Source organism: Peromyscus maniculatus, chromosome 6, assembly GCF_049852395.1.
Source record: "Peromyscus maniculatus bairdii isolate BWxNUB_F1_BW_parent chromosome 6, HU_Pman_BW_mat_3.1, whole genome shotgun sequence".
Taxonomy (NCBI): domain Eukaryota; kingdom Metazoa; phylum Chordata; class Mammalia; order Rodentia; family Cricetidae; genus Peromyscus; species Peromyscus maniculatus.
The window spans coordinates 103,228,095-103,255,406 of NC_134857.1; the positions used below are offsets into that span (position 1 = coordinate 103,228,095).

The following is a 27,312-nucleotide window of genomic DNA, read 5'->3' on the forward strand; positions in this document are numbered from 1 at the left end:
CAAAGCCCCAGCCAGAACTCTCGCGCTGTCTGAAGTCTCGTCGTGGCGCAGAGATTTGTGCCTCCTGGCTGCGTTCTTTAGCAGGTCCAGCTTCCGGGCACTGCGGCCTCCCGACACGTCACTTCCGGCGGCGCACTCCTGGCCCGCCCCCCGCTCCGGGAGCTGTCCGCGCCGCCTTTGCCCTCGCCGGGGCTGCCGATCCCGCTGGCTCCGGCGCCCCTCAGCTGCCCCTTTCCGTTTGATCTCGTGAGGGTTTTCGCGCGGCACCGCGCACCGGAGGCTTCTCGAACACAGAGACCCGGAAGTCGTGGGCCGCGCGAGAGTCGGTGGCGCGCAGACCCTCCTCCAGCCGTCTTTCCTGGAGGGAGGGCCGCGGCTCTCCCCTCCCGGCTGCAGTCCGTGGAGTCTGCACGGGGAAGGGATCGCCCTCCGAGGAATGCCCACTTAGCCACACCAGCCTCGCCCCCGCCTGTATTCCGGTTTGAGACAGCGTAGAGGGCCCCGGGGAAACCTGTAGTGATGGACCGTTTGAGGCGGCAGTTGCTGTCATGGAGAATGAAGGTTACAAAGCCCGAGGGAGAGCCGCAAAAGCTTCAGGAGGTCACCCACTCCATGCCTGGAGGGGTCGAGTTAGTTAGAGCAATTCTGTGCTGGAGTCCCAATGAACAAACCTGGAACGTTTGCATCTGAAGGACCTGGAGGTGTTCATAAAGCTCACCGAGTTCACAGTCTCTCGTTTTACTCCACACATCATTAGTGATCCGAAAGAACCAAACAAGGCTTAACTACCTAAGCACGGTCGAGGGCCTTGCCCAAACACACTTCATTAAACTCTAGTGTAGATGCAGAGTCTGTGTTAGTCCCCGGAGCTGGGAAGTCTGAGATGAAGGGCCTGGCCCGTAGATGGTAGTCTGCGTCTAACCGTGGGTTTTTCCTCTGCCTGTCTGCACCAGCCAGGTTTGATAGAGTCCTTAAAAAACCCCATTATTAATACAGCAGTTTTCAGAGAGTAGGGATTAAGACTTCAACATAAGTTTTGGGAGTACAATTTGTTATAGAACCGCATGTTTATGCTTAGACGTCTTACTGAAGATTTTAAATAAAACTAACATTTCCGTTTTGTTAGCGAGGAAGGGATAAATGAGAGTTTACATACTAGAATGTTTCTTTGTTTTGTCGGAAACTGGGCTTTTAAAACCTGCCTTTGAACTCTCCCTTGCTTTGTTCTTGGTCTTTTCTTGACTTGTTACCCTCCCCTCACCCACATCTCTTATCTGTCCAAGTTCTTTTCCGATTTCATTGTTTTGGTCAAGCATACTATTGTTATGAAAATGTTCATCCCTAAAACTGCATTTGATTTTCGACATGTAGTAATATTTGCATTTTCTTTTATTTTTTCTTCTTTTTTTTTTCCTTTTTGGTTTTTTGAGACAGGGTTTCTCTGTGTAGTTTTGGTGCCTCGAACTCACAGAGATCCGCCTGGCTCTGCCTCCCGAGTGAGTGCTGGGATTAAAGGCATGGCGTCTTTATTATAAACTCCTGTGAAGACCTAAATCGAAGTACCTGGCTGAAAGACTTGATTTTAAGTGAGCACTTGAGACCATGGGCAAATGCTTTGAAGTGTACCATATCTATTTGTGATACTGAAAAAGATTTGGATTTGTTACTAGAGTTTGGGATGGCACTTCATTTGTGAGTGCTTACCTATCAGCTCAAAGCCCTGGGGTCAGTCCCCAGCAAGGCATATATTGGGCATGGTGGCACATATCTATAACCCCAGTGTTAGGGGCTTTCAGAAGGTCAGGGTCTTCCTTGGCTACCTAGTAAGTTTATGGACAGTCGAGGGTACATGAGACCCTAGCTCAAAAACACTATTATTGTTTAGTTTAAAACATTATTTGGGGGCGGGGGCTGGAAATGCATAACTGAGAGGTGGAGTGTTTGTCCAGTATGCACAGGGCCATGTGTACAATCTCCAGCACTACAGGGAAAAATAAAATTAAAAAAACAACAAAAGTAATTTTTCTCCCTAATTATAGCACCAATTTCATCATGAGTTTTATGACTTGATTTCAAGGTGTAGGGTAAAGAAAGGGGGAGATCCTAGTTTGGTTTCTGTGCTGTGATAAAACACCATGACCGAATGCAGCTTGGAGAGGAAAGGGTTTATTTGGCTTCCAGGTTATAGTCTATCATTAAAGCCAAGGCAGGCACTCCAGGCAGGAACCTGAAGACAGGAACTGAAGCAGAAACCGTGGGGGAATGCTGCTTACTGGCTTGCTCTTCTCGGCTTACTCAGCTTGTTTTCTTATACAACCGGAGGACTAACCTGCCCAGGAGTGGCATTGCCCACACTGGACTGGACCCTCCACATCAATCATTAATCAAGAAAATGCCTCACAGACAAGCCCACAGGCCAATACCTTGGAGGCATTATCTCAAACCAGGTTCCCCCTTCTCAGATGCCCTAGCTTGTGTCAACTTGACAAAAAATAAGCAGCACAGAGGAGGTATACAATAATGGTGCAGGGAAGTAATAGACATTGCCCATTCTGGGTAATGCAAATGTATGAGTGATAAGTCATGATGATAGAGTGCATTCTGATATAGTAGGGTAAAAAAAAGTAAGTCTATCGCTCTCTGGTCTTGCTCCTCAATTCCACACTGGATTCTAACCATGGGGTGGGTGGGGGGGAGAGGGAACAAGACAAAACTGTGCTTATCTAATTCTTTTAGATAATTAGATAAAATCAGCACTGCCATTTTTTTTTGGAAATTTTCTGTAAGTCTAAAACTTCAGAAATGAAGTTTAGCACAAAAGCAGCCATGCTTTTATAGCCGATCACATCTCTTTTAAGACAAGTACTACTTTAGTGATGGTCCATCTCTACTATGGATTTGAGACAGAAATAACATTTCTAATCAGTGGAGATTTGAGTTTAAACTTAGTGTATTCCATCACTACCACGCCAAGGCCTTGAGTCTTAGAATACACTTGAGAGAATGTGGAAGTAGAAGAATTGGAAATTACTTGTAATGAAAGCTAATTTCATTTACCAAGAATAAATGAAACCAGGAGAAGCAAACTTACTGGGCATATTTCCCTTCTGCATTTGAATGAACTGAACATTTCACTGTAGAATACTTATTCTTCAGCTGAGCTCCTTCTATAAGCCTCTTTCCCATTTGATTTTAGTGAGGGAACTAGTAATAATCAGAAAACCATAATTAGTATTCACTTATCCATCTCTTAAATGAAGACTGACTTCCATAGGAGAAACCATAGTCAGAAAATAGCCTGAAGCTTGTTTTTCCATTTTTACCTAATTTCAGTTTTTACTTAATTTTATTTTATTTAATTTTTGTTTTACTTAATTTCAGTAGTGTTCAGTCATAGGAATGCACCTAAGCATTCAGTCATTTGTGATTTACAATGTGATCCTACTGCAAAGAAGATTGTTTTTGCTTTAATGTAGCGTGATAAGAGTTCCCAGTCTCTCTCTGTGTGTGTATGTATATATTTTCAGTTCAAAAAGCCTTGTTTGTTAAATATTTACTAGACTCCAGCAAATATTTGTTCTGAAGACAAACCCTAGCTTGAATAGACATTTCTTGAACACTAATACAAAGAAATAAGTGCGTGGGAAAATGCTCAGTGTCATCAACTATCAGCGAAATTCAACTTAAAGCCAGTTAGGATGACTGTTATAAAAAGAGAAAGCAATAGCCAATCTGAAGAGCTGGAGAGGAAGGAAACCTTAGGTACTCCGTGGGTCTCGGACGTTCACTTGGTGCAACTGTTATGGAAAAATGCTGCACCATTTCCCTAGCAACAAAGGAGTTGAAATGTGTACGACATTCTGGGAAAGGTCTGGGCTGAAGAAACCAATCAGATAATATAAATAGAAAGAGGGAGGAGGGACTAAGCATTTCTCACAATCTAATAGAAAAAAAATTTACAGAGACTTAAAGAGGTAGGGTCGGGTCACGAGATCCTGAAAAATCTAAGTTTTCAAAGGAAGAAGCAGTCCACTGTTAGTAATACAGGCAAAGTGATGGCTGAAAAGTGAGCCCTGGAGTGAGCAATACACAGGCTATTTGGGGGTCTTTTAAATAAGAGTGGAAGAGAGAATAATTTGGAAAATTCTGAGAAGTTAAGCAGTGAGATGAAGAGCATGGAACAGGAGAGAAATGAAGGCATCCTAAGTGGGGATATGGTGGGATGGGAACAGATAATGCTGGAGAGCATAGGTGAGCAGGAGCTAGTGCACAAAGGTCAGAGCAGTCTAAGGCAGTGGCTTTCAACCTGTGGGTCATGGCCCCTGGGCTTGCTTATCAGGCATTACATCATTTGTGGTTCATAACAGTAGCAAAATTACAGTGGTGAAGTAGCAACAAAATAATTTTATGGTTGGGGTCACCACAACACGAACTGTATTAAAGGGGTGTCGCATTAGGAAGGCTGAGAACCACTGGCCTGACATAACAGCTAAGAACTCTATGGAAACACAGGTGGGAATGGATGGTGGTTGGCTGTTGGAAGTAATGGTGTAAACTTTTGACTGTACTCTTCTCTCGATTTGAAGTGTTTTGTTTTTGTTTTTGTTTTCAGGGTAATGCAAAGGAATGGCATCAACTTCTAGTTAGGACAAGGGAGACTTGGAAATTGGAGGGAAAGGACAGAATATAATTAGAGGATAATGTCACTGGACTTAGAAATGTAGCCGAATTCCTGGATTCAGTGGGAGTTTATTGGAATTCTTGGAATGAATTTGAATTCAAATCTAGCCTGATTCTGTATTTTCTCCAGAGCATGTTCAACTGCTTAGGTTCAAGAGTGCAGCTCACAGTGGTTGAGTAAGGGAGGAGAGACAGGGTGGGTTCTTGCAAGGGAAGGGCTATATGGATTTCTTATGGAATTTAAGGGATGAATGAGACAGTAGCATCAACAGAACTGGAGGTGACAATGTGTTGGAACTTGGAGTACCTGAGTAAGCATTTGGCATCAGGAAACACCCAGCATGCTTACTGTGACAACAAGCAGCTTACTGCATCTCTTACGGTCTGTCCAGAATAACTAGAACTGCTCAGGTGTTCTCATAAGATGTTAGCTGTGTCACTTTAAGAATGAACTTGCTTGTAGGACTTTGCATACATATCAGTGAGATAGGATGCTACTATACACATGCGCAATTAAATACTTACTGTCTCAAAAAAACCTTGGCTTTTTTCTTCTCTGCCATTTCCAAATGACTTATGAAGCTTTCTCTTTCACTCTTCTTTTCTTTTTGGCTACATTCATGTGTGCAGAAATTATTATTTAGGTAACCTTCGATATAGCATATTAAATGAAAGATTTTTGGAATGCTTGTTATCTGACATCTGTAAACTACTTCATGCTTTTTATATCAGGTATATTAAAATCATTTTGGAAGTTTAATGGTCACTTATTAAATTCTTCTGCTTTTCTTTGATTGTCACAATATACATCTGTAGCTAGAGTTTTCCTGCTTTGCCCACAGTCAGGACAAATCTTTGTCACTCGCCAGTCCCCCAGCTGCTCAGACCCAACCAAGTAAACACAGAGACTTATATTGCTTACAAACTGTATGGCCGTGGCAGGCTTCTTGCTAACTGTTCTTATAACTTAAATTAATCCATTTCCATAAATCTATACCTTGCCACGTGGATGGTGGCTTACCGGCGTCTTTACATGCTGCTTGTCCTGCCGGTGACTGCAGTGTCTCCCTGCCTCAGCCTTCCGCTTTTCAGAATTCTCCTCTCTCCTTGTCCCACCTACTTCCTGCCTGGCCACTGGCCAATCAGTGTTTTATTTATTGACCAATCAGAGCAATTTGACATACAGACCATCTCACAGCATACATCATAGATGCTTCATGGGGTGAGACTAGCCATTTGCTCTACTAGCCCATCCCAATGTAGAGCAGTAAGAGGAATTGATATTTACTTAAAATGGGATGGAATGAAACATAAATTTTATATGGCCACTAGGTGGTGCTATTATCCCACTAGTTAATCATGTTTAAACCGCTGGAAAATTTGAATTAAATACAATCGTTTATTATCGTGCATGGATTTATTGTTGCAATTTATTGTGAATAATTATGTGAAAGTGCCAGAATTCCTAATGGCTCCACCAGTCTGCCCCATGGACTCTGTTTTATATAATAATGAGTTTTGAAAATGATGAGTTTTGAAAATCTTGATTTTTATTAGAAAGCAATAATTGCAGAGCATATCCTACAAATAAAACTAAAATACAACATGCCTTTCTTTTGTAAGATTTTATTTTTAATTATGTGTATGTGTGTGTTTGTAGGTGTGTCTGTGTCTATGAGTGCAAAACTCAGAAGGGAGCCTCAGATTCTCTAGAGTAGAGTTACAGGCAGCTGTGAACTTCCTGAATGGGATGTTGGGAACCAAACTCAGGTCCTCTGCAAGAGTAACAAGTGCTCTTAAGTACTTTGTATTAGAATGGCTTACGGGCTGTAGTCCAGTTTGTCCAGCAATGGCTGTCTACCCACGGAAGGTCCATGAATTCAGTAGTTCAGTCCACTGGATTGGATGTCTCAGTTTGTCTTCAGTATGTGCTGTAATTCCAAAGAAGTTGGCTCTGATGCCAGAGAAGGAATGAAGTGAGAGTGAGAGCAAGCAGGCAAAGAGAGAGCAAACTTTCTTTTTCCATGTCCTTTATATAGGTGCCAGCAGAAGGGGTGACTCAGATGAAAGGTGGGCCTCCCCACTTCAAAGATCTGGACTAGAAGTATGCCTTCCTGCTTCAAAAGATTCAATTAAGAAAAAAAAAATCCCTCACAGGTGTGCCCAGCCAGAAATTTCAGCTAATTCCAGATGTAGTCCAATTGACAACCAAGACTAGCCTCACACACATTCAGTTGATGAGCAGTGGTTTAATTCATCTGCTACTGTCGAATACACTGTTGGTGTGGAGTGTGATGTTTCTGTCTGGTCCACCAGAGGGCGAAGAGGCATCCTATCCATCTTAGCCCATCAGTGCTGTTTTCACGTTGCAAGTGCAACTGTTCAAATGAGAAAGCCAGGCTGATAGAAATGACAGAAATGTGCACATCACCGGCCGAAGGCAGGGGGAACACTGTACTACAGCATAATTGACAGCTCTTGACTTGGGCCAAATCTTTCCGGTGTCTCTGCCAAAATTTTACCCTCCTACCAAGGAAATGCATTTCTTTTAGATTTTATAATGAAAGTAATTTCACAGAAAATGCCAAACTTGGCCCTGACTCCTGTTTCCCAATATTTATAATTAGAACAGATGATCGCTGTTTGGAATTAGAAAATTAGATTTCATTTTCATTTTGGTCAGAAACCAAGGATTATACTGATTAATTTCTGTTTTATTTCTTAAATTGAATTTAGAAAATCCTTTTTTGTTCCCCCTTTAAATCAAATGTGGTCTCCTGTACCCCAGGGTAACTCACACTTGCCGAGTAACTGAGGCTGACCTTCAACTTTTGAAGTTCTCTTTCTTCTCCTTCTCCCAGTCTTGGGGTAACAGTCATGTGTCTTCCTGCTGTTTATGTCATGCTGGGGATGTTCAAAGGGTTCACCAGGCCTTTGTTCATGTTAGGTAAGCACTCTACTAGTGGAGCTACATCTTGAGTCCCTAGGAAATCTTAATATGCCCTTATTTTAAAGAAAAAGACCTCATCTATTTCCCCTTCCCAGGGTGATCCATGCATCCCTCTGTAGAAGTAACCAACCGTCTTATTAAATAAGAAACACAGAGCCAATACAGAGATAAAAGCCAAGAGGTCAGAGCAATAGCTAAGAGTTAAAAACCTTACCCTTCACTATGGCAGTGGTCCTACCTCTCCAAAAGAGAGCTACTTCCTGTATTTTTGTCTTTATAAAGACTTTCTGTTCTGCCTTCTCATTGGTTGTAAACCCAACCACATGACTGCCTCGTCACTGCCTGTCTGTACAGACCTCCAGGTCTTCTATGGTTGGTATTGAGATTAAAGGCAATGCTGGCTGTATCCTTGAACACACCGAGATCTACCTAGCTCTGCCTACCAAGTGCTGGGATTAAAGGCGTGCACCACCACCGCCCAACTTTCCTATGGCTTGTTAATAGCTCTGACCTTCGGGTAACTTTATTTATTTACATACAAATAACAAACTTGGATTTTCCTTGTTAGCTAGCTTCTATGGAGTCATGAGTTGCAGTCTGGTTATCCTTTGCTTTACTTCTAGTATCCACTTATGAGTTTGTCCTTATGAGTCTGGGTTACCTCACTCAGGATGATATTTTCTAGTTCCATCCATTTGCCTGCCAATTTCATGATGTCATTGTTTTTCTCTGCTGAGGAGGCCTTGCCTTCTTTTGTGGGGGAGTGGAGGGTGGGTTGTGGGGAGAGGCTGGGGGGAAGGAGGAGGGAAGAGGGGGATCTTTGATTGGTCTGTAAAATTAATGAAAAAATTTTCTTAATTAAAAAAATTACTGGTAACTGGAAATAGGACACGGAGATCCAGGAAATGTAATTTGGCAATAAATGCTGCTTTTTGAAAAAAAAAAAAAAGACTTTGGATGATATGTGAGAATTCTTCAAGTATATGAATTTTAGCAGGCTTTTTTTTTGTCTCCAAAAATTTATAGAAAACAAAGTAGATTTAGAACCAATATTGGAAATAATGTATGTATTTTTGTCTTTCTCTACTTTAAAACCTTTTATCTGTTTGCTAATTTATGTAAACAAGTAGTAAAGAATAGGGCTCAGGAAAATCCTGGAATTCAGGACTTAAATTTGATAAAGATGAGTAAGAATAAAAAAAGAAACTGTAATTCTTCTAGGTACTAAACAAAACAGAGCTCTAAAAGAAAACAGATGCATGAGATGGAAAGGTCCTGCCCATAATGGTTACTTATTGCACCTCATGGATGTAACATAGAATGCAGTCAATTCTTGCTGAGTCCATTTGTGTTCACAAACTCATCTAATCCTTATAAGAATCATATGAGGGCTGGAGAGATGGCTTAGCAGTTAAGAGAGTTCTTGTTGCTCAGTCATGAGGACCAGAGTTAAATTCCAGTACTTGCATAACAAGCCAGGCAACCTGCAAATGCCTGTAACTGTCTCTGAGAGATTCGGTGCCCTCTCCAGGACTTGTTGAATACCTGGGTGAGCATACCCTCATACAAACACACACAAGTAAGATAAATTATAAAAAAGAATTATATGAAAGATGCAAAATCATTATCTTCATTTTACAGAGGACTAGGTTGACACATTGATCAAAAGTGAGACTAGAATGTAGTTGGCCTGGCTAATAGCCCACACTCCTCATTGACGCTGTGTGTAAAGGCAGAAAGATGTTCAGTATGTGATAAACTAGCACTCACATGCTTAACTTTTTTTTTGTTACTTTGAACCTTGGAAAGCTATCTTTCATTTTCAAGCCCCCTTTTCATTTATAGAAGGAAACAGGCAGAATTTTGTGATTTTTTTTAAAGAAATGTGTGGTAAATAGTATTACTGGAAAGGCAGGAATGTTTTTGGTCTTACACTTTGTTTTGATCATTTTATTATGAGTTATTTTATTTAAAGGGTGTGAAACTTCAAACAGCAGCTGACAAGAACCCCCAGCCTGATTCCTCATCACCACATTGAAGGTTTTGTTAACTTAAGCAGTTCCCAAACGAAGTGGGTGTCAGAAGGTCCTTTAGAGTTCTCAATACAGCTTGACATCCTGTACATAAAATTAAGAGCACAAGATCAGCCTCAACCAAAGCCCCATGTCAAGTCTTTGCTGTAAGTCCCTAAGTAACCCTTTATGCTGCAGTCATGTGCCATCCCCAGGAACCCCCACAATTCTTTATAGGCCCTAGAATCTGGATGCTGGCAATAGCCATTTTCTAGTCAGCCACTAGGCACTGGTGATTGAGCTGGAATTGGAAGCCTAGGAAAATACTTTGTTCTTTGTAGATTTGCAGTTTAGAACAGGCCACCATGAGAGTGCTTCATGGGATCTAAAATAGCCCTAGAGACAAACCTCTGGATATGCTTGTGAGGGACTTTCTAGACTATTTTGACTGAGGAGGGAAAGCCTGTTTTGACTGAGGTGGCATCATCCCGCGGACTGGGATCTCAGACTGAACAGAAATGGGGAAGTGACCCACCAGCAACCTTCATCTCTCAGCTTCCTGACTGTGGCTGCGATGTGACCAGCTGCCTCATGCACTTGTTGCCCTGCTCTCCCCACCATGAGGGACTGTACCATAAATCCTTTGTTCCTTAAGTTCATTTCGTCAGGCATTTTGCTACAGCAAGGAGAAAGGCCATTAATCCCGAATCTTACCCATGCAGTCAATGAAGTGACTAATGGGTTGATTGGCGTTTCCCAGGCACAGCTTGTAAGTCAGACTGGAAATCATTGTCATCTGCGTACTGCATCAGCGGTCCCTGATTTAACTGAAACATTTTCAAGTGTGTAGCCAATCTCTCTCCAAAGACCACAGGGGAGTTTTTGAATACATGTAGGAACACACGAGAAGTGTTAAAGTGCTTTCTGATTTTAGGGTCTGTCCATTTGATGCCAAAAAGTAACTGTGACTACCCATCAGGAGGAATGCAAAAGCCTTTTGTATTAAGGACAGTGAAACATTTTCACTGTGCTGCTTATTTTAAAAAGTGCAAGGATTTGGCTTTGTAGGGGAGATTGTCATGGGCAATTTTACTAATAGCTTGTAGGTATTGAACAAAATTATATTCCTTAGATCTGGAACTTAAAAAAAAAACTGACAGACTAGGAACGTTTTTAAGGAGATAGGCATGGCCGAGTCAAATTGTTTTCTAGAAAAGTTTGAAGCATGATTTGGATTTGCTCAAGTACCTCTAACCTCCCAAAGTATTGCTTTGCTTAAGGTAGAGTTGATGTACTTTGTTTTAAAATATAAACAGGCACAGTGTTTTAGCTCTTCCTGGAGTCCCCTGGCCCATACATGTGAGTTGACAATTTGGTGGTTTCAGGGTTCATAGCTGCAGATGAAGGGTCTGCTCAGGTGGAATTTGTACCTGCATATGCTATTCTCAGGGAAGACCCGTACGTAGCAAATCTTTCCCTAGTAATGGAACACTCAGTACAAACAGAAGCTGAGCTTCAGGTGGGCATTGTCCAGTGGCTGTTAGAAAGCCAGCCCGGGGGCTTTCTTGATCTCCTCTAATAGGCACAGTTCATAAGATACTTTCATCATTAAAACTGGCTTTGTAGCTCCAGTGTCAACAGGAACGCTCAAGGGCATGTTCCCCACTGTTGGCCACACCCACAGCTCTTATGGGAAAAATGATTGGAGATAAAAGGGTTATGGAGTCCCTGGGCATCCTTGGTCCTCTGCAGAGTCGTCATTAACTAAGACCATCTGGTACCTTTGTTGTTTGTCAAGGCAATTCTTTTTTTTTAAATAAAGATTTTTTGTTAATTGTATGTATATATACCACATCCTGCATGCCTTGGTCCTAGAAACCTGCCTGGGGTGATGAGGGAATGAAAACACACATACACACCCACACCCACACATCCCCCCCCACAATGATTGTGCTCACTCTGATGAAGCAGCACTAACTATACACTGATTCAGAACCAAGTTTCTTATGTATAGCATGAGAAGGAGGGGTTAGCTAGTCTTGGTAGGAGGTCTTTGTAGAGGAGGAGTCTCAGGTTATAGTCATTTGGGAAGAGGAAACTGTAATTGCTACTTTTTGCACACACTGGTCAGTTATTCATAAATGCTTGTACTCAGGCCAGAGGAAGGTTTTGCCATGTCCCTGATCCTCACCTCGAGGAAGACTTTGCAAATCCCCATGGGTCTGTGCCATTCATTGGTCCTTGTCAATAATACACGTTCACTTAGGGGTTTTCTTGCCCCCCCCCCCAATATATGTATGTATATGTCTGTACACATGAGTGCTGGTGCCCATGGAGGTCAAGCTCCAACTCCAGTAGTGACCTTCCCAATGTGGGTGCTAGGAACCAAATGTAGGTTCTTTGTAAGAGCATCAAGTGCTCTTAACTGCTGAGCTATCTCTGAAGCCACATCAAGCTAGCTGTTTTGAGAGTTTGGGGCCAATCTTTTCCACAGCCTAGTCTCACTACAATCAAGGGCCTCTGCCCTGCAGATAGGGTCTGGATTCTCTATTTCCAACCTTGGGTAGTTTGGAGAAAGATGGTGGGTTGCCCAGCCTTTTAATGTCCATCAATTGAGAAGCATTCATGCCCACAGCCTCAATTCTGTGTAGCTCTCAATGTCTGGTGCACATTGCCCTTCAGTACTGTCCTGCAGAAGTAGAAGCAAGGCAGTGATGAACAAGGACCATACTTGATCAGGACTAATTAATTAGGCATATCTCTTGTCCTCACCTTACTTGCTCTCCAATCTTGCTCTCCAATCATGTTCTCTACTCAAACCTAAACCTCATGTCACTACCCTAAAGATGAACTTGGATGTCACTGAACACCTTTACCAGTCCCATTTGACAGTGTGGCCACATTGAATAAATCTCTATAACTCACCATTCCTTCAGTCTCTTCACTTGATATATTGGGATGGGTGGCTGAGCTGAGACTACAGGTACCATTGGAGTCCATCTTTCACTTTAAAATCTCTAGGAACTGTTAAAACTTGAAGGGAAGTAGAATTTAGGGTCAGAATGTCATTTACCAAGTAGAGGGGAAAAAAAGATGAATCTTCTCTGGTCCACCTCTGTAAACCATGCATATTGCTTAAGAACAAAGTCAGATTGCCATTTTAGTTGTTGATTGAAAAGAACATTTGGCCCAGAAATACAGATAGCAGCCATTTCCTTTATTTAATGCATTCTCTCATAACAAAGAGGCTTAATGTTGAGAATTTCATGTAAAACCTACCATAAAGTCAGCGTGCTTTGAAAATTCCTCTAATTCCTTAATTTAGTCTTCTATAGTAGGAAATCTATAGGGACTTTAAACCACTGTGAGTTTTTATTAGTGAAATCTGCTTTACTTCCTTCAAAGGGCTTGCTAGGTAAATTATGATGGCTCATATTACTGGTCATCTTGGTTGGGTCGGGATGCTCAGATGGCTGGCTAGCTGTTGTTTCTGAGTGTGGCTGGAAGGGTGAATGCTGAAATCAGCATTAATATCAGTAAGTTGAAAAAGTCCAACCCATGTGGAAGAAGGTTGGATCACTTCTGCTTCGGTGCTTAGGCTGGAAGCTGGTTGGTTCTGGATGCTCTACGTCCAATGAGACTGGAATCTTACACCACATCCAGGCTGCCTTTCAAGGCTTGAATGAATGTATTTTTTTTAGAGCTCTTGTGTGCAGTGTGTGTGTTTGTTTGTGTGTGTGTGTGTGTGTGTGTGTGTGTGTGTGTGTGTGTGTGTGTGTATGTACATACCTACATTTGTATGTATGAGTGGAAGTGTGTGGAGGCCAGAGGTAAATATTGGCTGTCTTCCTCAGTAGCACTCTACATTATTTTTTGAGACAAGATCTCCCACTGAACTTGCAGCACATTAATTTTTCTAGACTGGTTGGTCAATGAGCTTCATGGATACTCCTACCTCTGCCTCTTCCAGCACTGGGGTTACAAAGAACACTGCGGTCTCTCCCTTTTATATGGGTGCAGGAGGTAAACTCAGGACCTCAGGTTTGCATGGCGGGGGCTTTACTGAGGAATTTTCTCATCCTTCCTTCTGTAGCTTTTATATAAAATTATAAAATTAAATGCATATGTGTAACTATTCTATATATCTCTATCTATTATATATTATTAGTACAAACAACAAAACAAAACAAAACAAAACAACCCACAATTCTCACCTAAAAGGGGGTAAGAGATCATTTAGTCTGAAGCCACACATGAGTGAACATAGCCTGGGAATACAGACTGAGGTTACTCCAAATTTCATGCTCCACTCTGGTACCAGAACAAAGAAAGTCAGAAATCAAGGCACTTTTCAAATTCACTGGTGGAAACATTAAGTAGGTGGTTACAGGAATGGGGAAATCTCAGCTGTAGGCACCAAATGTCACCGATGATACTCTTAACCTTTAACTTGGTGGAAGCTAGGGTTTTGTTAATACATTCCAAAAGGTTTTTTTTTTAATCAGTTAAGTCATAGGATGTTAAGTCAGACACAGAGTGGGCAAGGATTGTCTATTAGGGGGCCAAACACAACCCAGGATAATTGCAATTAGGCTCTGGATCAGCAACACTATAACTCTGCAACCAGTAAAGCTTTAATCATTTATCGGCTTTGTAGAGATTCAGTGGAAGGTGCAGTGTTTTTCTGTAGAGATTCAGTGGAAGGTGCAGTATTTTTCTGAGAATGCTCCCCTTCCCATGCTATTTTGCTGGAGAATCCTAACACAACAGTCAACAAGATATTTGATGGGAATTTTGCAAGTGAATGTCTTTTCTTATTTATCGACATTGTTCATGATTCCTCCTTCTCTAAGAGATCTGCCTAAGTAAGTTGTTGGCATGTAGCCACTCCCAAATTTGGTTACTGACAGATCTTTGTATTTGTTTCTCTTGGCAATAGACAATGAAAGGATAGGAACTCAAAGATTAGGATGGTTGTAGGATTAATGGAAAAAAAGTGTTAGGAAAGGTTAAATATAACTTTAATATATGAAGGAATAAATGCATGAATCTGACTTGTTGTTATTTTGGCTAATTTTGGGGGCCTGCCACCCAGCTCCCAAATAAATCACACATGGAGGTTTATTCTTAATTATGAATGCCCGACCTTAGCTTGGCTTAGTTTCTTGTCAGCTTTCCTTAGCTTAACTTATCCCATCTACCTTTTGCCTTTTCCCATTCTTTTACTTCTGTAAATCTTACTCTTACTCAGTGGCTGGCTGTGTAGCTGGGTGGCTGGCCGCTGGAGTCCTCCTCCTTCTCTGGCTACTTCTTCCTCTTCCTTTCTCTCAGAATTCTCCTTCTATTTATCCTCTCTGCCTGCTAGCCTCGCCTATCTCTCCTGCCTTGTTATTGGCCATTCTTTATTAGACCGTCAGGTGTTTCACACAGGCACAGTAACACAACTTCACAGAGTTAAACAAATGCAACATAAACAAAAGTAACACACCTTAAAACAATATTCTATAACACTGACTCTAACATTCATGAAGAGCACTGAATATACAGAGGATTCTCATGAACAGGCATTGTGGTAAGAACAAATGGAAAGAACCAGTGGTTGTACTAAAAGTGAAGAAGTGGCTCTTGGTTGCTGGGTGCACTGGATTACAGGTATGCCTTCACAAGGTCCTCTGTAGACTTTTCCTGAGATAGAATTAGTGTTACATTTTATATATCAGGGTTGTTCAGAGAAACAGAACTGCTCTCTCTCTCTCTCTCTCTCTCTCTCTCTCTCTCTCTCTCTCTCTCTCTCTCTCATAACCACACACTAAATATAATATAGTACATACTATGATTATATATTATATTGGTTACTTTTCTGTTGCTGTGATAAAACCCAGGACCAAAAGCAACTACTAGAAGGAAGAGTCAGAAGAGTTTGTTTGAGCTTACAGTGCCAGAGGGAGAGTCAATATGGCGGGTGAGGCATGGCAACAGCAGGCAGTCAGTACAGGAAGATGGGTGATCACATCTCAGGTAATGCAGGAAGCAGAAGGCACACTGGAAACAAGCTATAGACTCTCAAAGCCTGGCCCCCCGTGATGTGCTTCCTCCAGCAAGTCTCCACCTCCTAAAGGTCTCATGACCTCCTCAAGTGATGTCAGCCACTGCAGACCAAGTGCTCAAATATATGAGTCTATGGGAGATATTTCTTATTCAAATCACCACAGTAGCTAGTAAAGGATTTAGTCACGTTTGTACCTGCTAAGAAGTCCCTTGATCTACTGCCTGAACATAGGAGACTGCTGTAATTCATTCTGATGGTGAAGCCTGAGAACCATGGCGGGCACTGGTGCAAATTCCAGTCAAATGGAAAAGAGGAGATGTTGCCATTAGCCAGGGAGCCAGGAAGAGCTCCCCATCTTTCTTTTGTTCAGATGTCATCCACACTGGGGAGGACAGTCTACTTTCCTGAAGCCCCTAATGCAAAGACTAACCTCTCTCTCCCAGAAAGACCCAGAAGTAATAGTTAATCTTACTTAGTCAACTTCACATAAAACTGACCACACTTTTCTTTTCCTTGACTGTCAAAGGGCAAGCTCATGGTTTGGCTTCACAGAATTGAAGCAGCCCTTGTCTAAAGTAAGTGAAAACATTGAACAGCCAAGCCAACACAGAAACAATTTCTTGAGACTTGTCAACCACAGAGGATGTTTCCCCATACGATTCCTAACTGTCTGAGTTAGCTACAGGGTGTTTTGGAGGTGTGATGAAGACAGGAAGAATCTGTGAGTTTCTGTGAGTTTCACCTCTAGGAGTTAAAAATACAAAGATTGTTAAATCACTAAAATTAGAGCCAGCAGCATGTCAACAACTTATTTAGAAAGCTCTCCTAGAGATGGAAGAATTATAAATAGTTTCAAAAAAAATGAAAAAAAGATACTCCCTTTCAATATTCTAGTCAAGTCTTTCATTACTGTATCTGTTAGGATTCTCCAGAGGAACTCCCTCTCTCTCTCTCTCTCTCTCTCTCTCTCTCTCTCTCTCTCTCTCTCTCTCTCTCTCTCTCTCTCATACACACACACACACACACACACACAGAGGAAACCATGGTGTTGCTACCATTGTCAGAAGAGAATTCATGTACAGAGTGCAATTTGAAATTAAAGAAGTATATTGGCATCACTAGTTCAGTGCCCCTTCATTAACGAGTTGTTGCTTAAGTAAGTGCTTCCAAGCTGCAGGTCTGATCTTCTGAAATCACACTAGTTTGCTATTTTGAACCCTGAATATTGATGGGTAGGTTCATTACTAGCTCATTGACTGGTCCTGAAGTGGATGTAACCTATGTCATCCCACATTTGGAAAGAAGAACGTGAATCAGCTGTATTCTGGGCACTAATAATGCAGGGGTAGGAGGAGTTGTAATGTGAGAAAACCCATTTCTCTCTTTCGAAGAGAAAGAGATCCAAGCAGAGACACTTTGTGGAGAATGAGGATACATGTCTAGCTCCTCTCCTCATTTTATGGTTTTCTTGCAGAGCTCATTTTCTAGATTTTTGTGAAAGGGACTAGTTCACATCTCTTGAAACACTACAGAGAGAAAAGGGCCCAGCAATGTCTTGAAAGCTGCAGCTTTGTTCTATCAGGAGACAAATAAAAACACAGCAGGCAAAACTGGAAGAAAAATCTCTCACAGCCTACTAAGCTTTTCAATTACCTCTCCATTTTCAGTCATAACGGTGTGCCTTTGAACTCTGACCATGTCCCATTTCCACCCCCAACACCAGCAAAACAAATACCCGCTCATTACCTAAAATCACCAGGTCCAACATCTTTATTTTCTTATCAGAGTTTATTGTTATACATATGAGGTATCATGCCACTTTTAGAATTATAGTGAGGGTTTTTTTTTTTTAATTTAAAAAACCCAGAGGAAAAAATGTTCCCAATAATTTTCATTCAATGTGAATGACAAGAATATTATAGCTATAAACATTGAAATAACCATTTCATTTCTTCCTGAGGAAGCCCCATATTCTAAGCAATGAAAAAGAATTCTATACAAAGCTAGTTTGAAATCATGTCCCCTCTCATTCTTTTCTCATAGGTTTCTGTTACTTTCAGGATAGCATAATAGCCAGCTGGAGCTCCCAGTGTGAAGCCTGTGGGTGTCCTCGAGAATTTGGAACTGTCTCTGTGACATGCGGAGTGGTCAAAACCCTTTCAAAGGGCTGCTGTTCCACATTGTGTCAACACGTACTTGTGAGCGAGCAGGTCTTGGCGCCCTCTCTCCTTTTATCTGATTCATTATGAGTGCTATTTTTGCCGTTTACTTTACAGGCACCGTCTACCTAGACTAAAGGATGTCAGTAGCCAATTTATCCAGAAGTTCACATGTGGAGACACATGTGAACTCACCTCCTCACTCCCTTCACGAGCTGACAGGCTGTTGCCAGTGAGACTGTAACAGCTGGAGCTGCCAGGGCTCACGACCCCCTTGAGCCAATTTTCTTAAATGAATGGACATGGAAGTGAAGGCTGATTGTCCTGCTGGGTTTGGCAGGCGACGCTTCCGAAGCCACAGCCATAAGAGGGAAGGCTGATCTCACCGTCCTTTGCTTTTGCTTCTCAGTCAGGGTTCTTAAAATTGGGTTGTATGTTCAATTCTTTCTGGTAAGTGCTTAAAAATGACTGTGTTCTGTGAGTACATAAAACATGGGAAAACCTTAAATAGACAAAGCAATAACTGTGATGAGTATAAGGAAATACACGGTGAGAGGAAGCATTCCACTTCTGTTTCCTAACTGGTAAATAACGGAAAGAATACTTTTATGCACGATAATGACAGTCCAAATCTTTAGGTCATTGACTTTCTTGCGTATCTTTTTTTTTCTAAATATGTCTTGTAAAATACTTTCTAAGAGCTTGTGTGGTCACAGCAGGGCATGTACTACTTAATATTTACACATGTGTCAATTACAATACAAAATTAGGTAAATATTAACACAGGAAAGTATGATCTACTGTACTCTTGTTCTGAATTCCTGGCTCACACGTTTAATTTAAATGGAATATATTTCAAGAGCCAGGTTCATCTTTGCACTTCTGTGCTTGTTTTCACAGATAGTCCATATATTGGACTATGCTCGCTGTTGGGCAGGGATGTGGAAGATATGTGAGATAGTCTCAAACACTGGACTTGACCTGCTCAGCTGTCTCCACTTTGTAGCACAAGAATCACTTCAAATATTAGATTAAAATTTGTATAGTAATTCATTTTTACATAAATCCGTACATTATATAATTTCCCTTGGGATCACCGGGAAAAATGCAGTTTTTCAATAATGTCAGTCTGAGGACTTTATAAAGCACCTCAAGGAACTGGGTTTGTTCAGTAGCTGCTCTGCACATTTAAAGGTCGGTGTGTCACAGAGAGGATACTTCCTGCAGACTCTGCTTGGGTTTCTCTACAACTGAAGGTGACCGGGATAGACCCACAGCTTACAGCGGAAAGCACAGTGTTCTTCTCAGTGGCGTCCCTTTGGATGCTCACCATCTCTCTCTCAGAGGACTTAGTCAGGGCTCTTCCATGGGTACTTACTATTTTGATGTACAAATAGGTTTCTCTTTGCTGTCTGACAAGTTTGCAATACAGAGCTCCAGCTCCACCAGCACGATGCGCTATGCACAAGAAGCCTTTGCTCCAGCACCTCCTTTGCTTCTGTTTAGTGGAGACAAAGCCGGTACCCCACTTCCTGTCTCTGCTCTCACACAGTCCCGGGCTATGCTGGCAGCCTATTTTTTCCCTCCATGCTTTTGGAATTTTACAATGTGACATTTATCATCGTAGAAGATACTTCACAGAGTCAAAACAGAAACAAAAACAAAAAGAACATTTTACAGTCAAACAATGGTCCAGAAATCTACGGAAATTCAACTTTGGTTGATATACAAAATTGTAAATATTAGTGTGACACATGGAACAGGTGTGTATCCGTGTTTTGTTTCTCTGTTTTTGTTATTTAATTTACATTGGTTGTTGCTGGGCTTCCACACGAGTACAGAGTGGAAGGCCACGGGCCACGAAGCTTCTTAGAGATACTTGATACGCCCCCACTCCCCACCATCATCCACATGCCAGCACATGGAAGGAGCCTTGCTTGTTTTCCTTGACGAAGAGGTATGTGTTTGACAGCTTTCTGGTAGCTTCTGTGAGCTCTGGAGGAGATTCACGTTGCTTCTTCGTGCTACCTCACCTTCTGCAGCTCCTGTCTCAGCCATGATGGCAGAGGCTGCCCCAGCCTGTGCAGCAGCTTCGAGAGCTCCACGTTGTGCTCCCGGTAGTAACTGGACAGAAACGCTCTACTCTGAGTGCGGAGGGGGAGAAACACATACTTTATTTTACAGTAAACTATATTTCATGCATGTTGACTCTGCTGAAATAAGTGCCTCCTCTACCAACTATGGGTCAAAATTTGCATGAAGCACGTGGACTGCGTTGGTAAGTAACACCCTATGATGCTCTGCTTTCTGTCTGGAGTCTGCTGTAGCCGAGGCGACTACTGCAGTGGGAAAGATTGCTGCTCCAGCCATGCTACATGCTTGTGTTTCCAGCCCTCCGTGGAGCCTCGCGTTTGGGGATGAATTGCGTAAAGTTAAACACTTTACTTCGTTAGGTAAACTCAGTATGTATACAGAGTAACCTCCCTGGCATCCACGTCAACATTCTGAAAAGCCGACTTTTTTTCTTATTAATCTAGACTAGCACCAATTTTGTAGAGTATCTCAGTTTTGTCTAGGTAGAGCACAGGGAACTAAAACACCAGGATACACCTGAGTGCCTTCTAGTAATTATACATGGAAGTAGCTTTGATGTGAAAATTAATATGTTTAAATTTTTTTTATTGAAACAATGGGGGAAATTACCTTTTGACATGTTTTAGTGTATTCTGACTGTTTTCACAGTGATCTGATGGTGTATTTTGATAGTCCCTCAAACAGAATAACAGAATTAGAATTCTTTTTTTCCCCCCTGAGACAGGGTTTCTCTGTGTAGTTTTGGTGCCTGTCCTGGATCTCACTCTGTAGACCAGGCTGGCCTTGAACTCACAGAGCTCTGCCTGGCTCTGCCTCCTGAGTACCGAGATTAAAGGTGTAGAATTAGAATTTTTACAAAGTAATCTCAGGAAACAGTAAGTCCCTCTCTCCCTTCTGTCTTCTGTACAGACTTTAGTTGTGACCTGACCAAGGTCCTGTCTATCAGACTGGCACAATGCATTGTCCTCCAAACATTTAAAGATAAAAATTTGTTAAATAAATACAGATTTCTGAGAAATTTCAACCACCTCAATATTGTCAGTTAACACATGTATTTAATACTGTGAAGAAAAAAAAATCCACAATATTTAAATTTTTGAGTTCTAAAAAATTATAGTAATCAACTTATTTTTTTATAGTCAAACTACATGCTAAATATACTATAAATAAATCTTAGTGTATGCAAAATAAGCATAAAGGAAAAATACAGGAACTATGAAAACGGCAGCCTCAGGCATTCACCATGCCATTCATTGTTGTAGGCAGAATAAACGAAGTACTGAGTAACAACATGCATGTGTCCATTTCATAGCCTAGACTATGTGTTGGTGTGCTAGACAATTGAGAGATATGTTAATTATCTTATCTCACTAGCACATTAACAGTTCAAAGCTTAGTATACCACATTATCAGTTAACATTATAATCTATGTCCTATAGAATCATTTGACATTGAAAACAGAAAATATTTTTCCCTTTCTAGTTGGTGTATTTCCTATCCTGATTTTTAGTTGACATTTTTAGTAGATCAATTCTGCGCAGCTATCATTATCTGCTTTTCAGATTTATAATCACAAATTCTATTTTCTTTCATTCTTTCAAGACAGATATCAATGATATAAATGGAAAAATCAAAGCAACCTTCCTAGATAATATTGAAACACAAATACGAGTTTCAATTTTAATTAAGATGTTATTTTATTGCATTTCATTTATTTTAGCATGTGTGTGTGCACATGTGTGTGTATGTGTGTATATACACACATGCTGTGGCATACACACACACACACACACACACACACACACACACACACACACATGCCATGGCATATGTGAGGGTGTCAGAAGACAGTCTGCAGCAGCTGGTTCTCCCTTTCCACCATATGTGTCCTAGGATCACAGTCAGGTCTTCTGATTCGGTGGCAGGAGCCTTCATACACTAAGCCTTCTCTTCCACCCTTTATCTATCTATCTATCTATCTATCTATCTATCTATCTATCTATCTATCTATCTTCCTCCCTCCCTCCCTCCCTCCCTCCCTCCCTCCCTCCCTCCCTCCCTCCCTCCCTCCCTTCCTTCCTTCCTTCCTTCCTTTCCTTAGTAATTTATAATATTTTAATACCATTGTCTTTCTTTGAAATACTGTATTGTATAATTTTTATTTCCCATTTTTAACTGTTTGACAGCCTTCATACATTTATATAATGAAATTTAATATTTTCAACTCCGCTTCCCTCCCTCCTCCTCCTGAGGGATAACTAATGCTTGTTAGGGTAGGGATGGATGTCACTTTCTTTGTGGCGTAGTCACAGACAAATGGCCCTTGCCCTACAGAACACCTTCCCACTCTGTGCAGGAGATAACTCTGTAACCCAAAGTGGACAGGAAAGTAGAAGGGGACCCACTAAATTTTAGTATGTACTTAACCATTTTTCTAAGAAAATATGTGGTATTACTATTATTTATCATTTCTACATTTTATATTTTCAGGTTCTATACTTACATCAGAATCCATCGGTGGATATTTTCTTCCTTTACTCTTTCCAAGGCATTTTGTTTTTCCTTCTTCCAATAGCTGACACCAGAAGCCTTTATGAGAATCAAACCTAAAAACAGAGGAAATTGACCAAATTCAAGCAGTTTATAAGCCACGATGACCAGCTATCAATTCATAAGCAGGGAAATGGAGTGTTTTTTTTTTTTCCATACAACCTCTTACATAAAGTCTTCTGGCACACTTCCTAATTCTCAGCCCATCTGTCATATTTATGAGTTTGCCAGGTTCTTAATAGAACAATTTCCAGAAGACTTCCTATAAATAGAAGCTTATATGTCAGCAGCAGGGGTCTACCCTCACCCCCTGAAAGGCAACCAGGCCTTTTGTACTTTGGAGTGTTAAAATTTGAATTCTGTAGCTATAATCCACTAAATTTCTGTTTAATGATCTTTTAAAATTTCGGTATGAGGTTAGTATTAAGTGGAAATACCTATAAATCGATTTTTTTGCTGTAATTACAAAAACAATGATAGTAATATGCTAAATTTACATTTCTACTTACAGCACTGTTTCCTGCATTTATTTCTCATTCAGGCCTTTGTTATAGCTCTCTAGGAAGTAATCGCACAGGTTCTGCTCTGTGAATACTCACTAATACAAGGTAGATAATTGGGCTGGGTGCTGTCACACATGCCTTTAACCCCAGAACTTAGGAGGCAGGGCCAGGCCAACTTGGTCTATAAAGTGAGCTCCAGGACAGCCAGAGCTACACAGTGAGACCTTGTCTCAAAAAACCACACACACACACACACACACACACACACACACACACACACACACACACACACACGACAGGTAACAATGAAATAAAGAAAATGTTTGTCAAGGCCTAGTTTCTGTAGACTGCAGGCTTCCTTAGTATTCTGCTGAGTTCAAGTCTAGGCCTCTCCATCCTATAGTCAAGGGCCAATCTTTCTATTCTCTATTTATGTCTATCACAGCGGATCTATTTGTGTTATTTGTTGTAAGCAAAGCAGTGATTTCCATGCTCCGATGTAAATGTGGAAGTGACAGCAATGGTATTCCTTCACCTTTGTTAATTAATTATTTGACTGTCACAGCTTCTTCTCTGCTAGGAAGAATTACCTAGGGTTACATCTCCTTTGGTGTTCAGTTTGCATTGCTTAAAATCTTCCTGTGAACAATTCTGGAAATTTAAATGGAAACATGTTCAAATTATAATGAAATTTAAATAAAAAATTTAAATTATAGTCTTGAAGTTCCTAAAAATAAAATAAACAAAAACCATGCCACCATGACAACTGCAAAAACACAAAAGGTGTGTGACCAAATGCGCTGTTTCATTCACAAAGAAGACTGAGTACTTCAAACCCTCTGGCTCCAGCACCACACACAGAGTCATATGACTCCAATGAGAACTTGACTACACTCTGCTGGTTTTTTTTTTTTTTTTGTAGAAATTGAAAATGACTTTGAAATATATATGGAAATAAAGGACCTAGATAAGGGAAAACATTTTAAAACGTTTGAAACAGAGAGTCACCTTGGAGATCTTATACTCCATACTTTCAATGTTTCTTGAATGCTGAGCAATCAGTGCTGCTCAGAGTCACAGTGATGGACCAATGGAGCAAAATAAAGGATGAACAGAGACCTTCATCCACCACACTCACAGTGATGGACCAATGGAGCAAAGTAAAGGATGCACAAAGAGACCTTCATATCTAAGAACTTAATTCAGTGAGGGGACTAAAACCAACTGTACTAGAAAAAAAAATGAATATCAACATGGAACATTGACAGTTTCATCACATTGATCGATAATTTAATATGAAATAGGTCACTGACCTAAAGTTTTAAGTTAAAACTACAAAAATTCTGGAAGAAAAAATGTAGATTTTTTTTTTAGAAAGGGTCTTGTTTATCACAAACTGGTCTCAACTTACTAGGTATCCAAGGAGGACTTTGAATTCCTGATCCTCCTATTTCTACCTCTAGAGTCCTTAATGCTTGGATAACAGGTACGCACTACCAAGCCCCTGGTTCATGCAGTGCTGAGGATCACACCCGGGACTTTCTGCATGCTAAGCAAGCACTCTACCAACTGACCTATATCCCCACCCTACATAAAACATCTTCATATCCTTAGGTTGGGCAAATATTTCTTAAGATAAGTTATAAAATGATAATTTTGAATATATTAAAACTTTGTTTTTTTGAAGATACTTCAGAAAAGAAATAGAAAATTAGAGACTAGAGAAAATATTTGTAAAATGTGTATCTGAAAAGAAATTTATATTTAGTGTATGAAAAATGAAGGGCTAATGGGAAAATGGAGGGGACTTTAATTATGGATGGGGAGGAAAGACAATATAGTGAGGAAGGAAGGGATAAATAATATTCATATGTGTGAGAAAAAACATAGGGAAATACATTACTTTATATGCTTACTTAAAATACACATTAACATACATGTGTACATACATATATGTGTATGTGTATATGTATATACATTTTGTAATAGAGTTATGTCACATGGGTGATGGTGCTCTCCTAAAAGCCATTCAGCATCTAACAAAACCCCAGTGCCTCACATGGGAAACATCTCGAGTTGTTCGTTGGGGGATATAAGAGTTTCTCAAAACAGTATGTGCTATTGCCATTGCTCTTAGTAAGGTCAGACCCTATTACTGAAGAAACTGCGCACTTGAAGGAATCACGTTGGAACTGAACTGGAAGCCCTCCCCCTGAGGACTGGCTTTCACAGTCGTGGCAGGTGCTGTGCAAACTTCCGAGGGAGAGGAACAGACGGTAGTCCTACCCAACTGCAAAGCCCACGAATCACAGCAACACTGAGCCCAGCGATAGCTCCACGATGGTGCAACAGTGGCACTTTTATCCTGGGGGTAACCAGCAGCTGTCTAGTTGGACATAAGGCCCGCTAAGTGGGAAGGAATTCATGTCTGGTACTGTAAACCTAGCCAACTGCCCTTGGTTAGTGAGGTCATAGACCCTAGAGAAGAACTCATTAATATCATTTACCTAAACTAATGTAATTTCTAACCATATTTTTGGTTGTGAGCCTAGCCTTTAACGGCTGAGCCATCTCTCCAGCCCTCTAACCATATTCTAAAGAGCTTCATATCCTCAGATTTGCGGAGTGTTCATCCTTCATCACAGAAACTTCTTTTTGGATTAGAGGGAGACTATTATAGAAATCCACCACTGGTCAAAACACAGAGAATAAATGTCCACGGGGTACTCAAGGCCAGTGGCTACATCTGCAACACAACCCATATACCTAAAGCTCAGGGAACATAATGGAAGAAGGGCAGGAAGGCAGTAAGAAGACCTGGATGCCTGTTGCTTGACAGTGTCCCTTAGACATGACAAGGACAATGAACTCTCCACAATACGGTTCCCTGAAGACCTGATGATGACAATACCAGTTGACAAACTAACATGGATGGTCTATCCCCAGATGAAGCACTACAGCTGGTCAATGACTACTAAGAGAAGAATTAGTTTCCTCTTGGGACAAAGTCCCACATAGGTTGTAGAATCCCAATGAACGCATGTACGTATAAAAAACTAAGTGGACTTGGTATGTTTTATCTATATCTATATGGATATATAGATATGTATGTATGGTTAACAATAATAATTAAGAGTTTATGAATTTGGGAGGCAGGAGGAGTTTGAGGAAGAGGGAGGGCAGGAGTGATATAGATGTTGTGTTCATGTGCATGGTTCTAAAAAGTATATATAACTTTCAAGAATTGAGTAAAATTTTGAAAATGATCCAACCAGAGAATGAGTGTTAAATTTACTCAACTTCATTGATCATCAGGAAAACACAAATTAATATTAAAAATAAAATAACACTCATGAATTTAAATGATGGAATTTAAAGTCCTAAATGAAACAATGGTAAAGATGTGAAGTAAAGAGCACCACAGCCACATTGCTGCTTCTTTTAAATTTGACAATTTATTAATATATGATTTTCTTGAAGGCATTTACTGAATAAAACATGTGATCATGTAAAAATTTTGCTTAAATGATTATAGTAGCTTTGTTCATAGCAGCAAAACAAAAATAAAAATAGAAAAAAAAAAACAACCAGAATCAGCACCCTATCCATCGACTGATGAGAAGAACAGTCTATGACAAAGGTATACAGATGGTTATTTGGTGCAAGAGGATGGAGCACACTTAAAAATGTAATGCTAATTTTTTTTAAAAGATTTATTTATTATGTATACAACATTCTGCCTCCAAGTATGCCTGCAAGCCAGAAGAGGGTGCCAGATCTCATTACAGATGGTTGGGAGCCACTATGTGGGTGCTGGGAATTGAACTCAGGACCTCTGGAAGAGCAGTCAGTGCCCTTAACCTCTGAGCCATCTCTCCAGCCCTGTAATGCTAAATTAAAGGAAGTAGCTGGTCTGGTTTTCAGGGGCCAAGCAAAAGGGAAATAGCTTGATTGCCCAAGAGCATAAAAAGCATAAAATACAATCCTGCAGGGAGGGGTGCCCTGGAAGAAGGGGCACTTTGGAGGGAGAGGTGCTCTGTAATTTTATTATTGTGGATACATTTTACTTGTATTTGTTAAAATTTACTGAACCCATAAATATTATAATTGGGGAGTTTTATTTATGAAAAATCATATATTAATAAAATATCTTAAATAATAGTATTATTTGATGTATGTACTTGTATATGTGAAGTCTATGTGTGGCCAGTTTTGTAGTTTATAACTATTGCCCTATGAAAATAACATGAACTTGTATTTCTGCATCTGCCCTTCTTCAGCTATGAATCACAATTGCAGCCCACTTACACAAGTC

The 27,312-nt window shown here is 40.7% G+C and overlaps 1 protein-coding gene and 1 long non-coding RNA gene across 3 annotated transcripts in view; one reads left to right on the top strand and one right to left on the bottom strand.

The window, feature by feature from the left end:
• Positions 1-23: 23 nt before the first annotated feature.
• LOC143273981 (uncharacterized) lies at positions 24-4,787 on the top strand. The gene is made up of 2 exons (XR_013052353.1): positions 24-1,586; positions 4,613-4,787. It is a non-coding gene; the product is annotated as an uncharacterized LOC143273981 (long non-coding RNA).
• A 12,682-nt stretch (positions 4,788-17,469) lies between these two features.
• Ndst3 (N-deacetylase and N-sulfotransferase 3) overlaps positions 17,470-27,312 on the bottom strand; it is a 163,182-nt gene continuing 153,339 nt past the window's right edge. The window contains exons 13-14 of one of the 2 annotated variants that reach the window (XM_016010102.3): positions 22,448-22,550; positions 17,470-19,994 (exon numbers count right to left, since the gene is read on the bottom strand). In XM_016010102.3, the coding sequence (XP_015865588.1) occupies positions 19,875-19,994; positions 22,448-22,550 (223 nt within the window). In that variant the 3' untranslated portion in view covers positions 17,470-19,874. The remainder of the gene's footprint in view (positions 19,995-22,447; positions 22,551-27,312) is intronic. The other variant, XM_006991883.4, reaches the window with a different exon arrangement.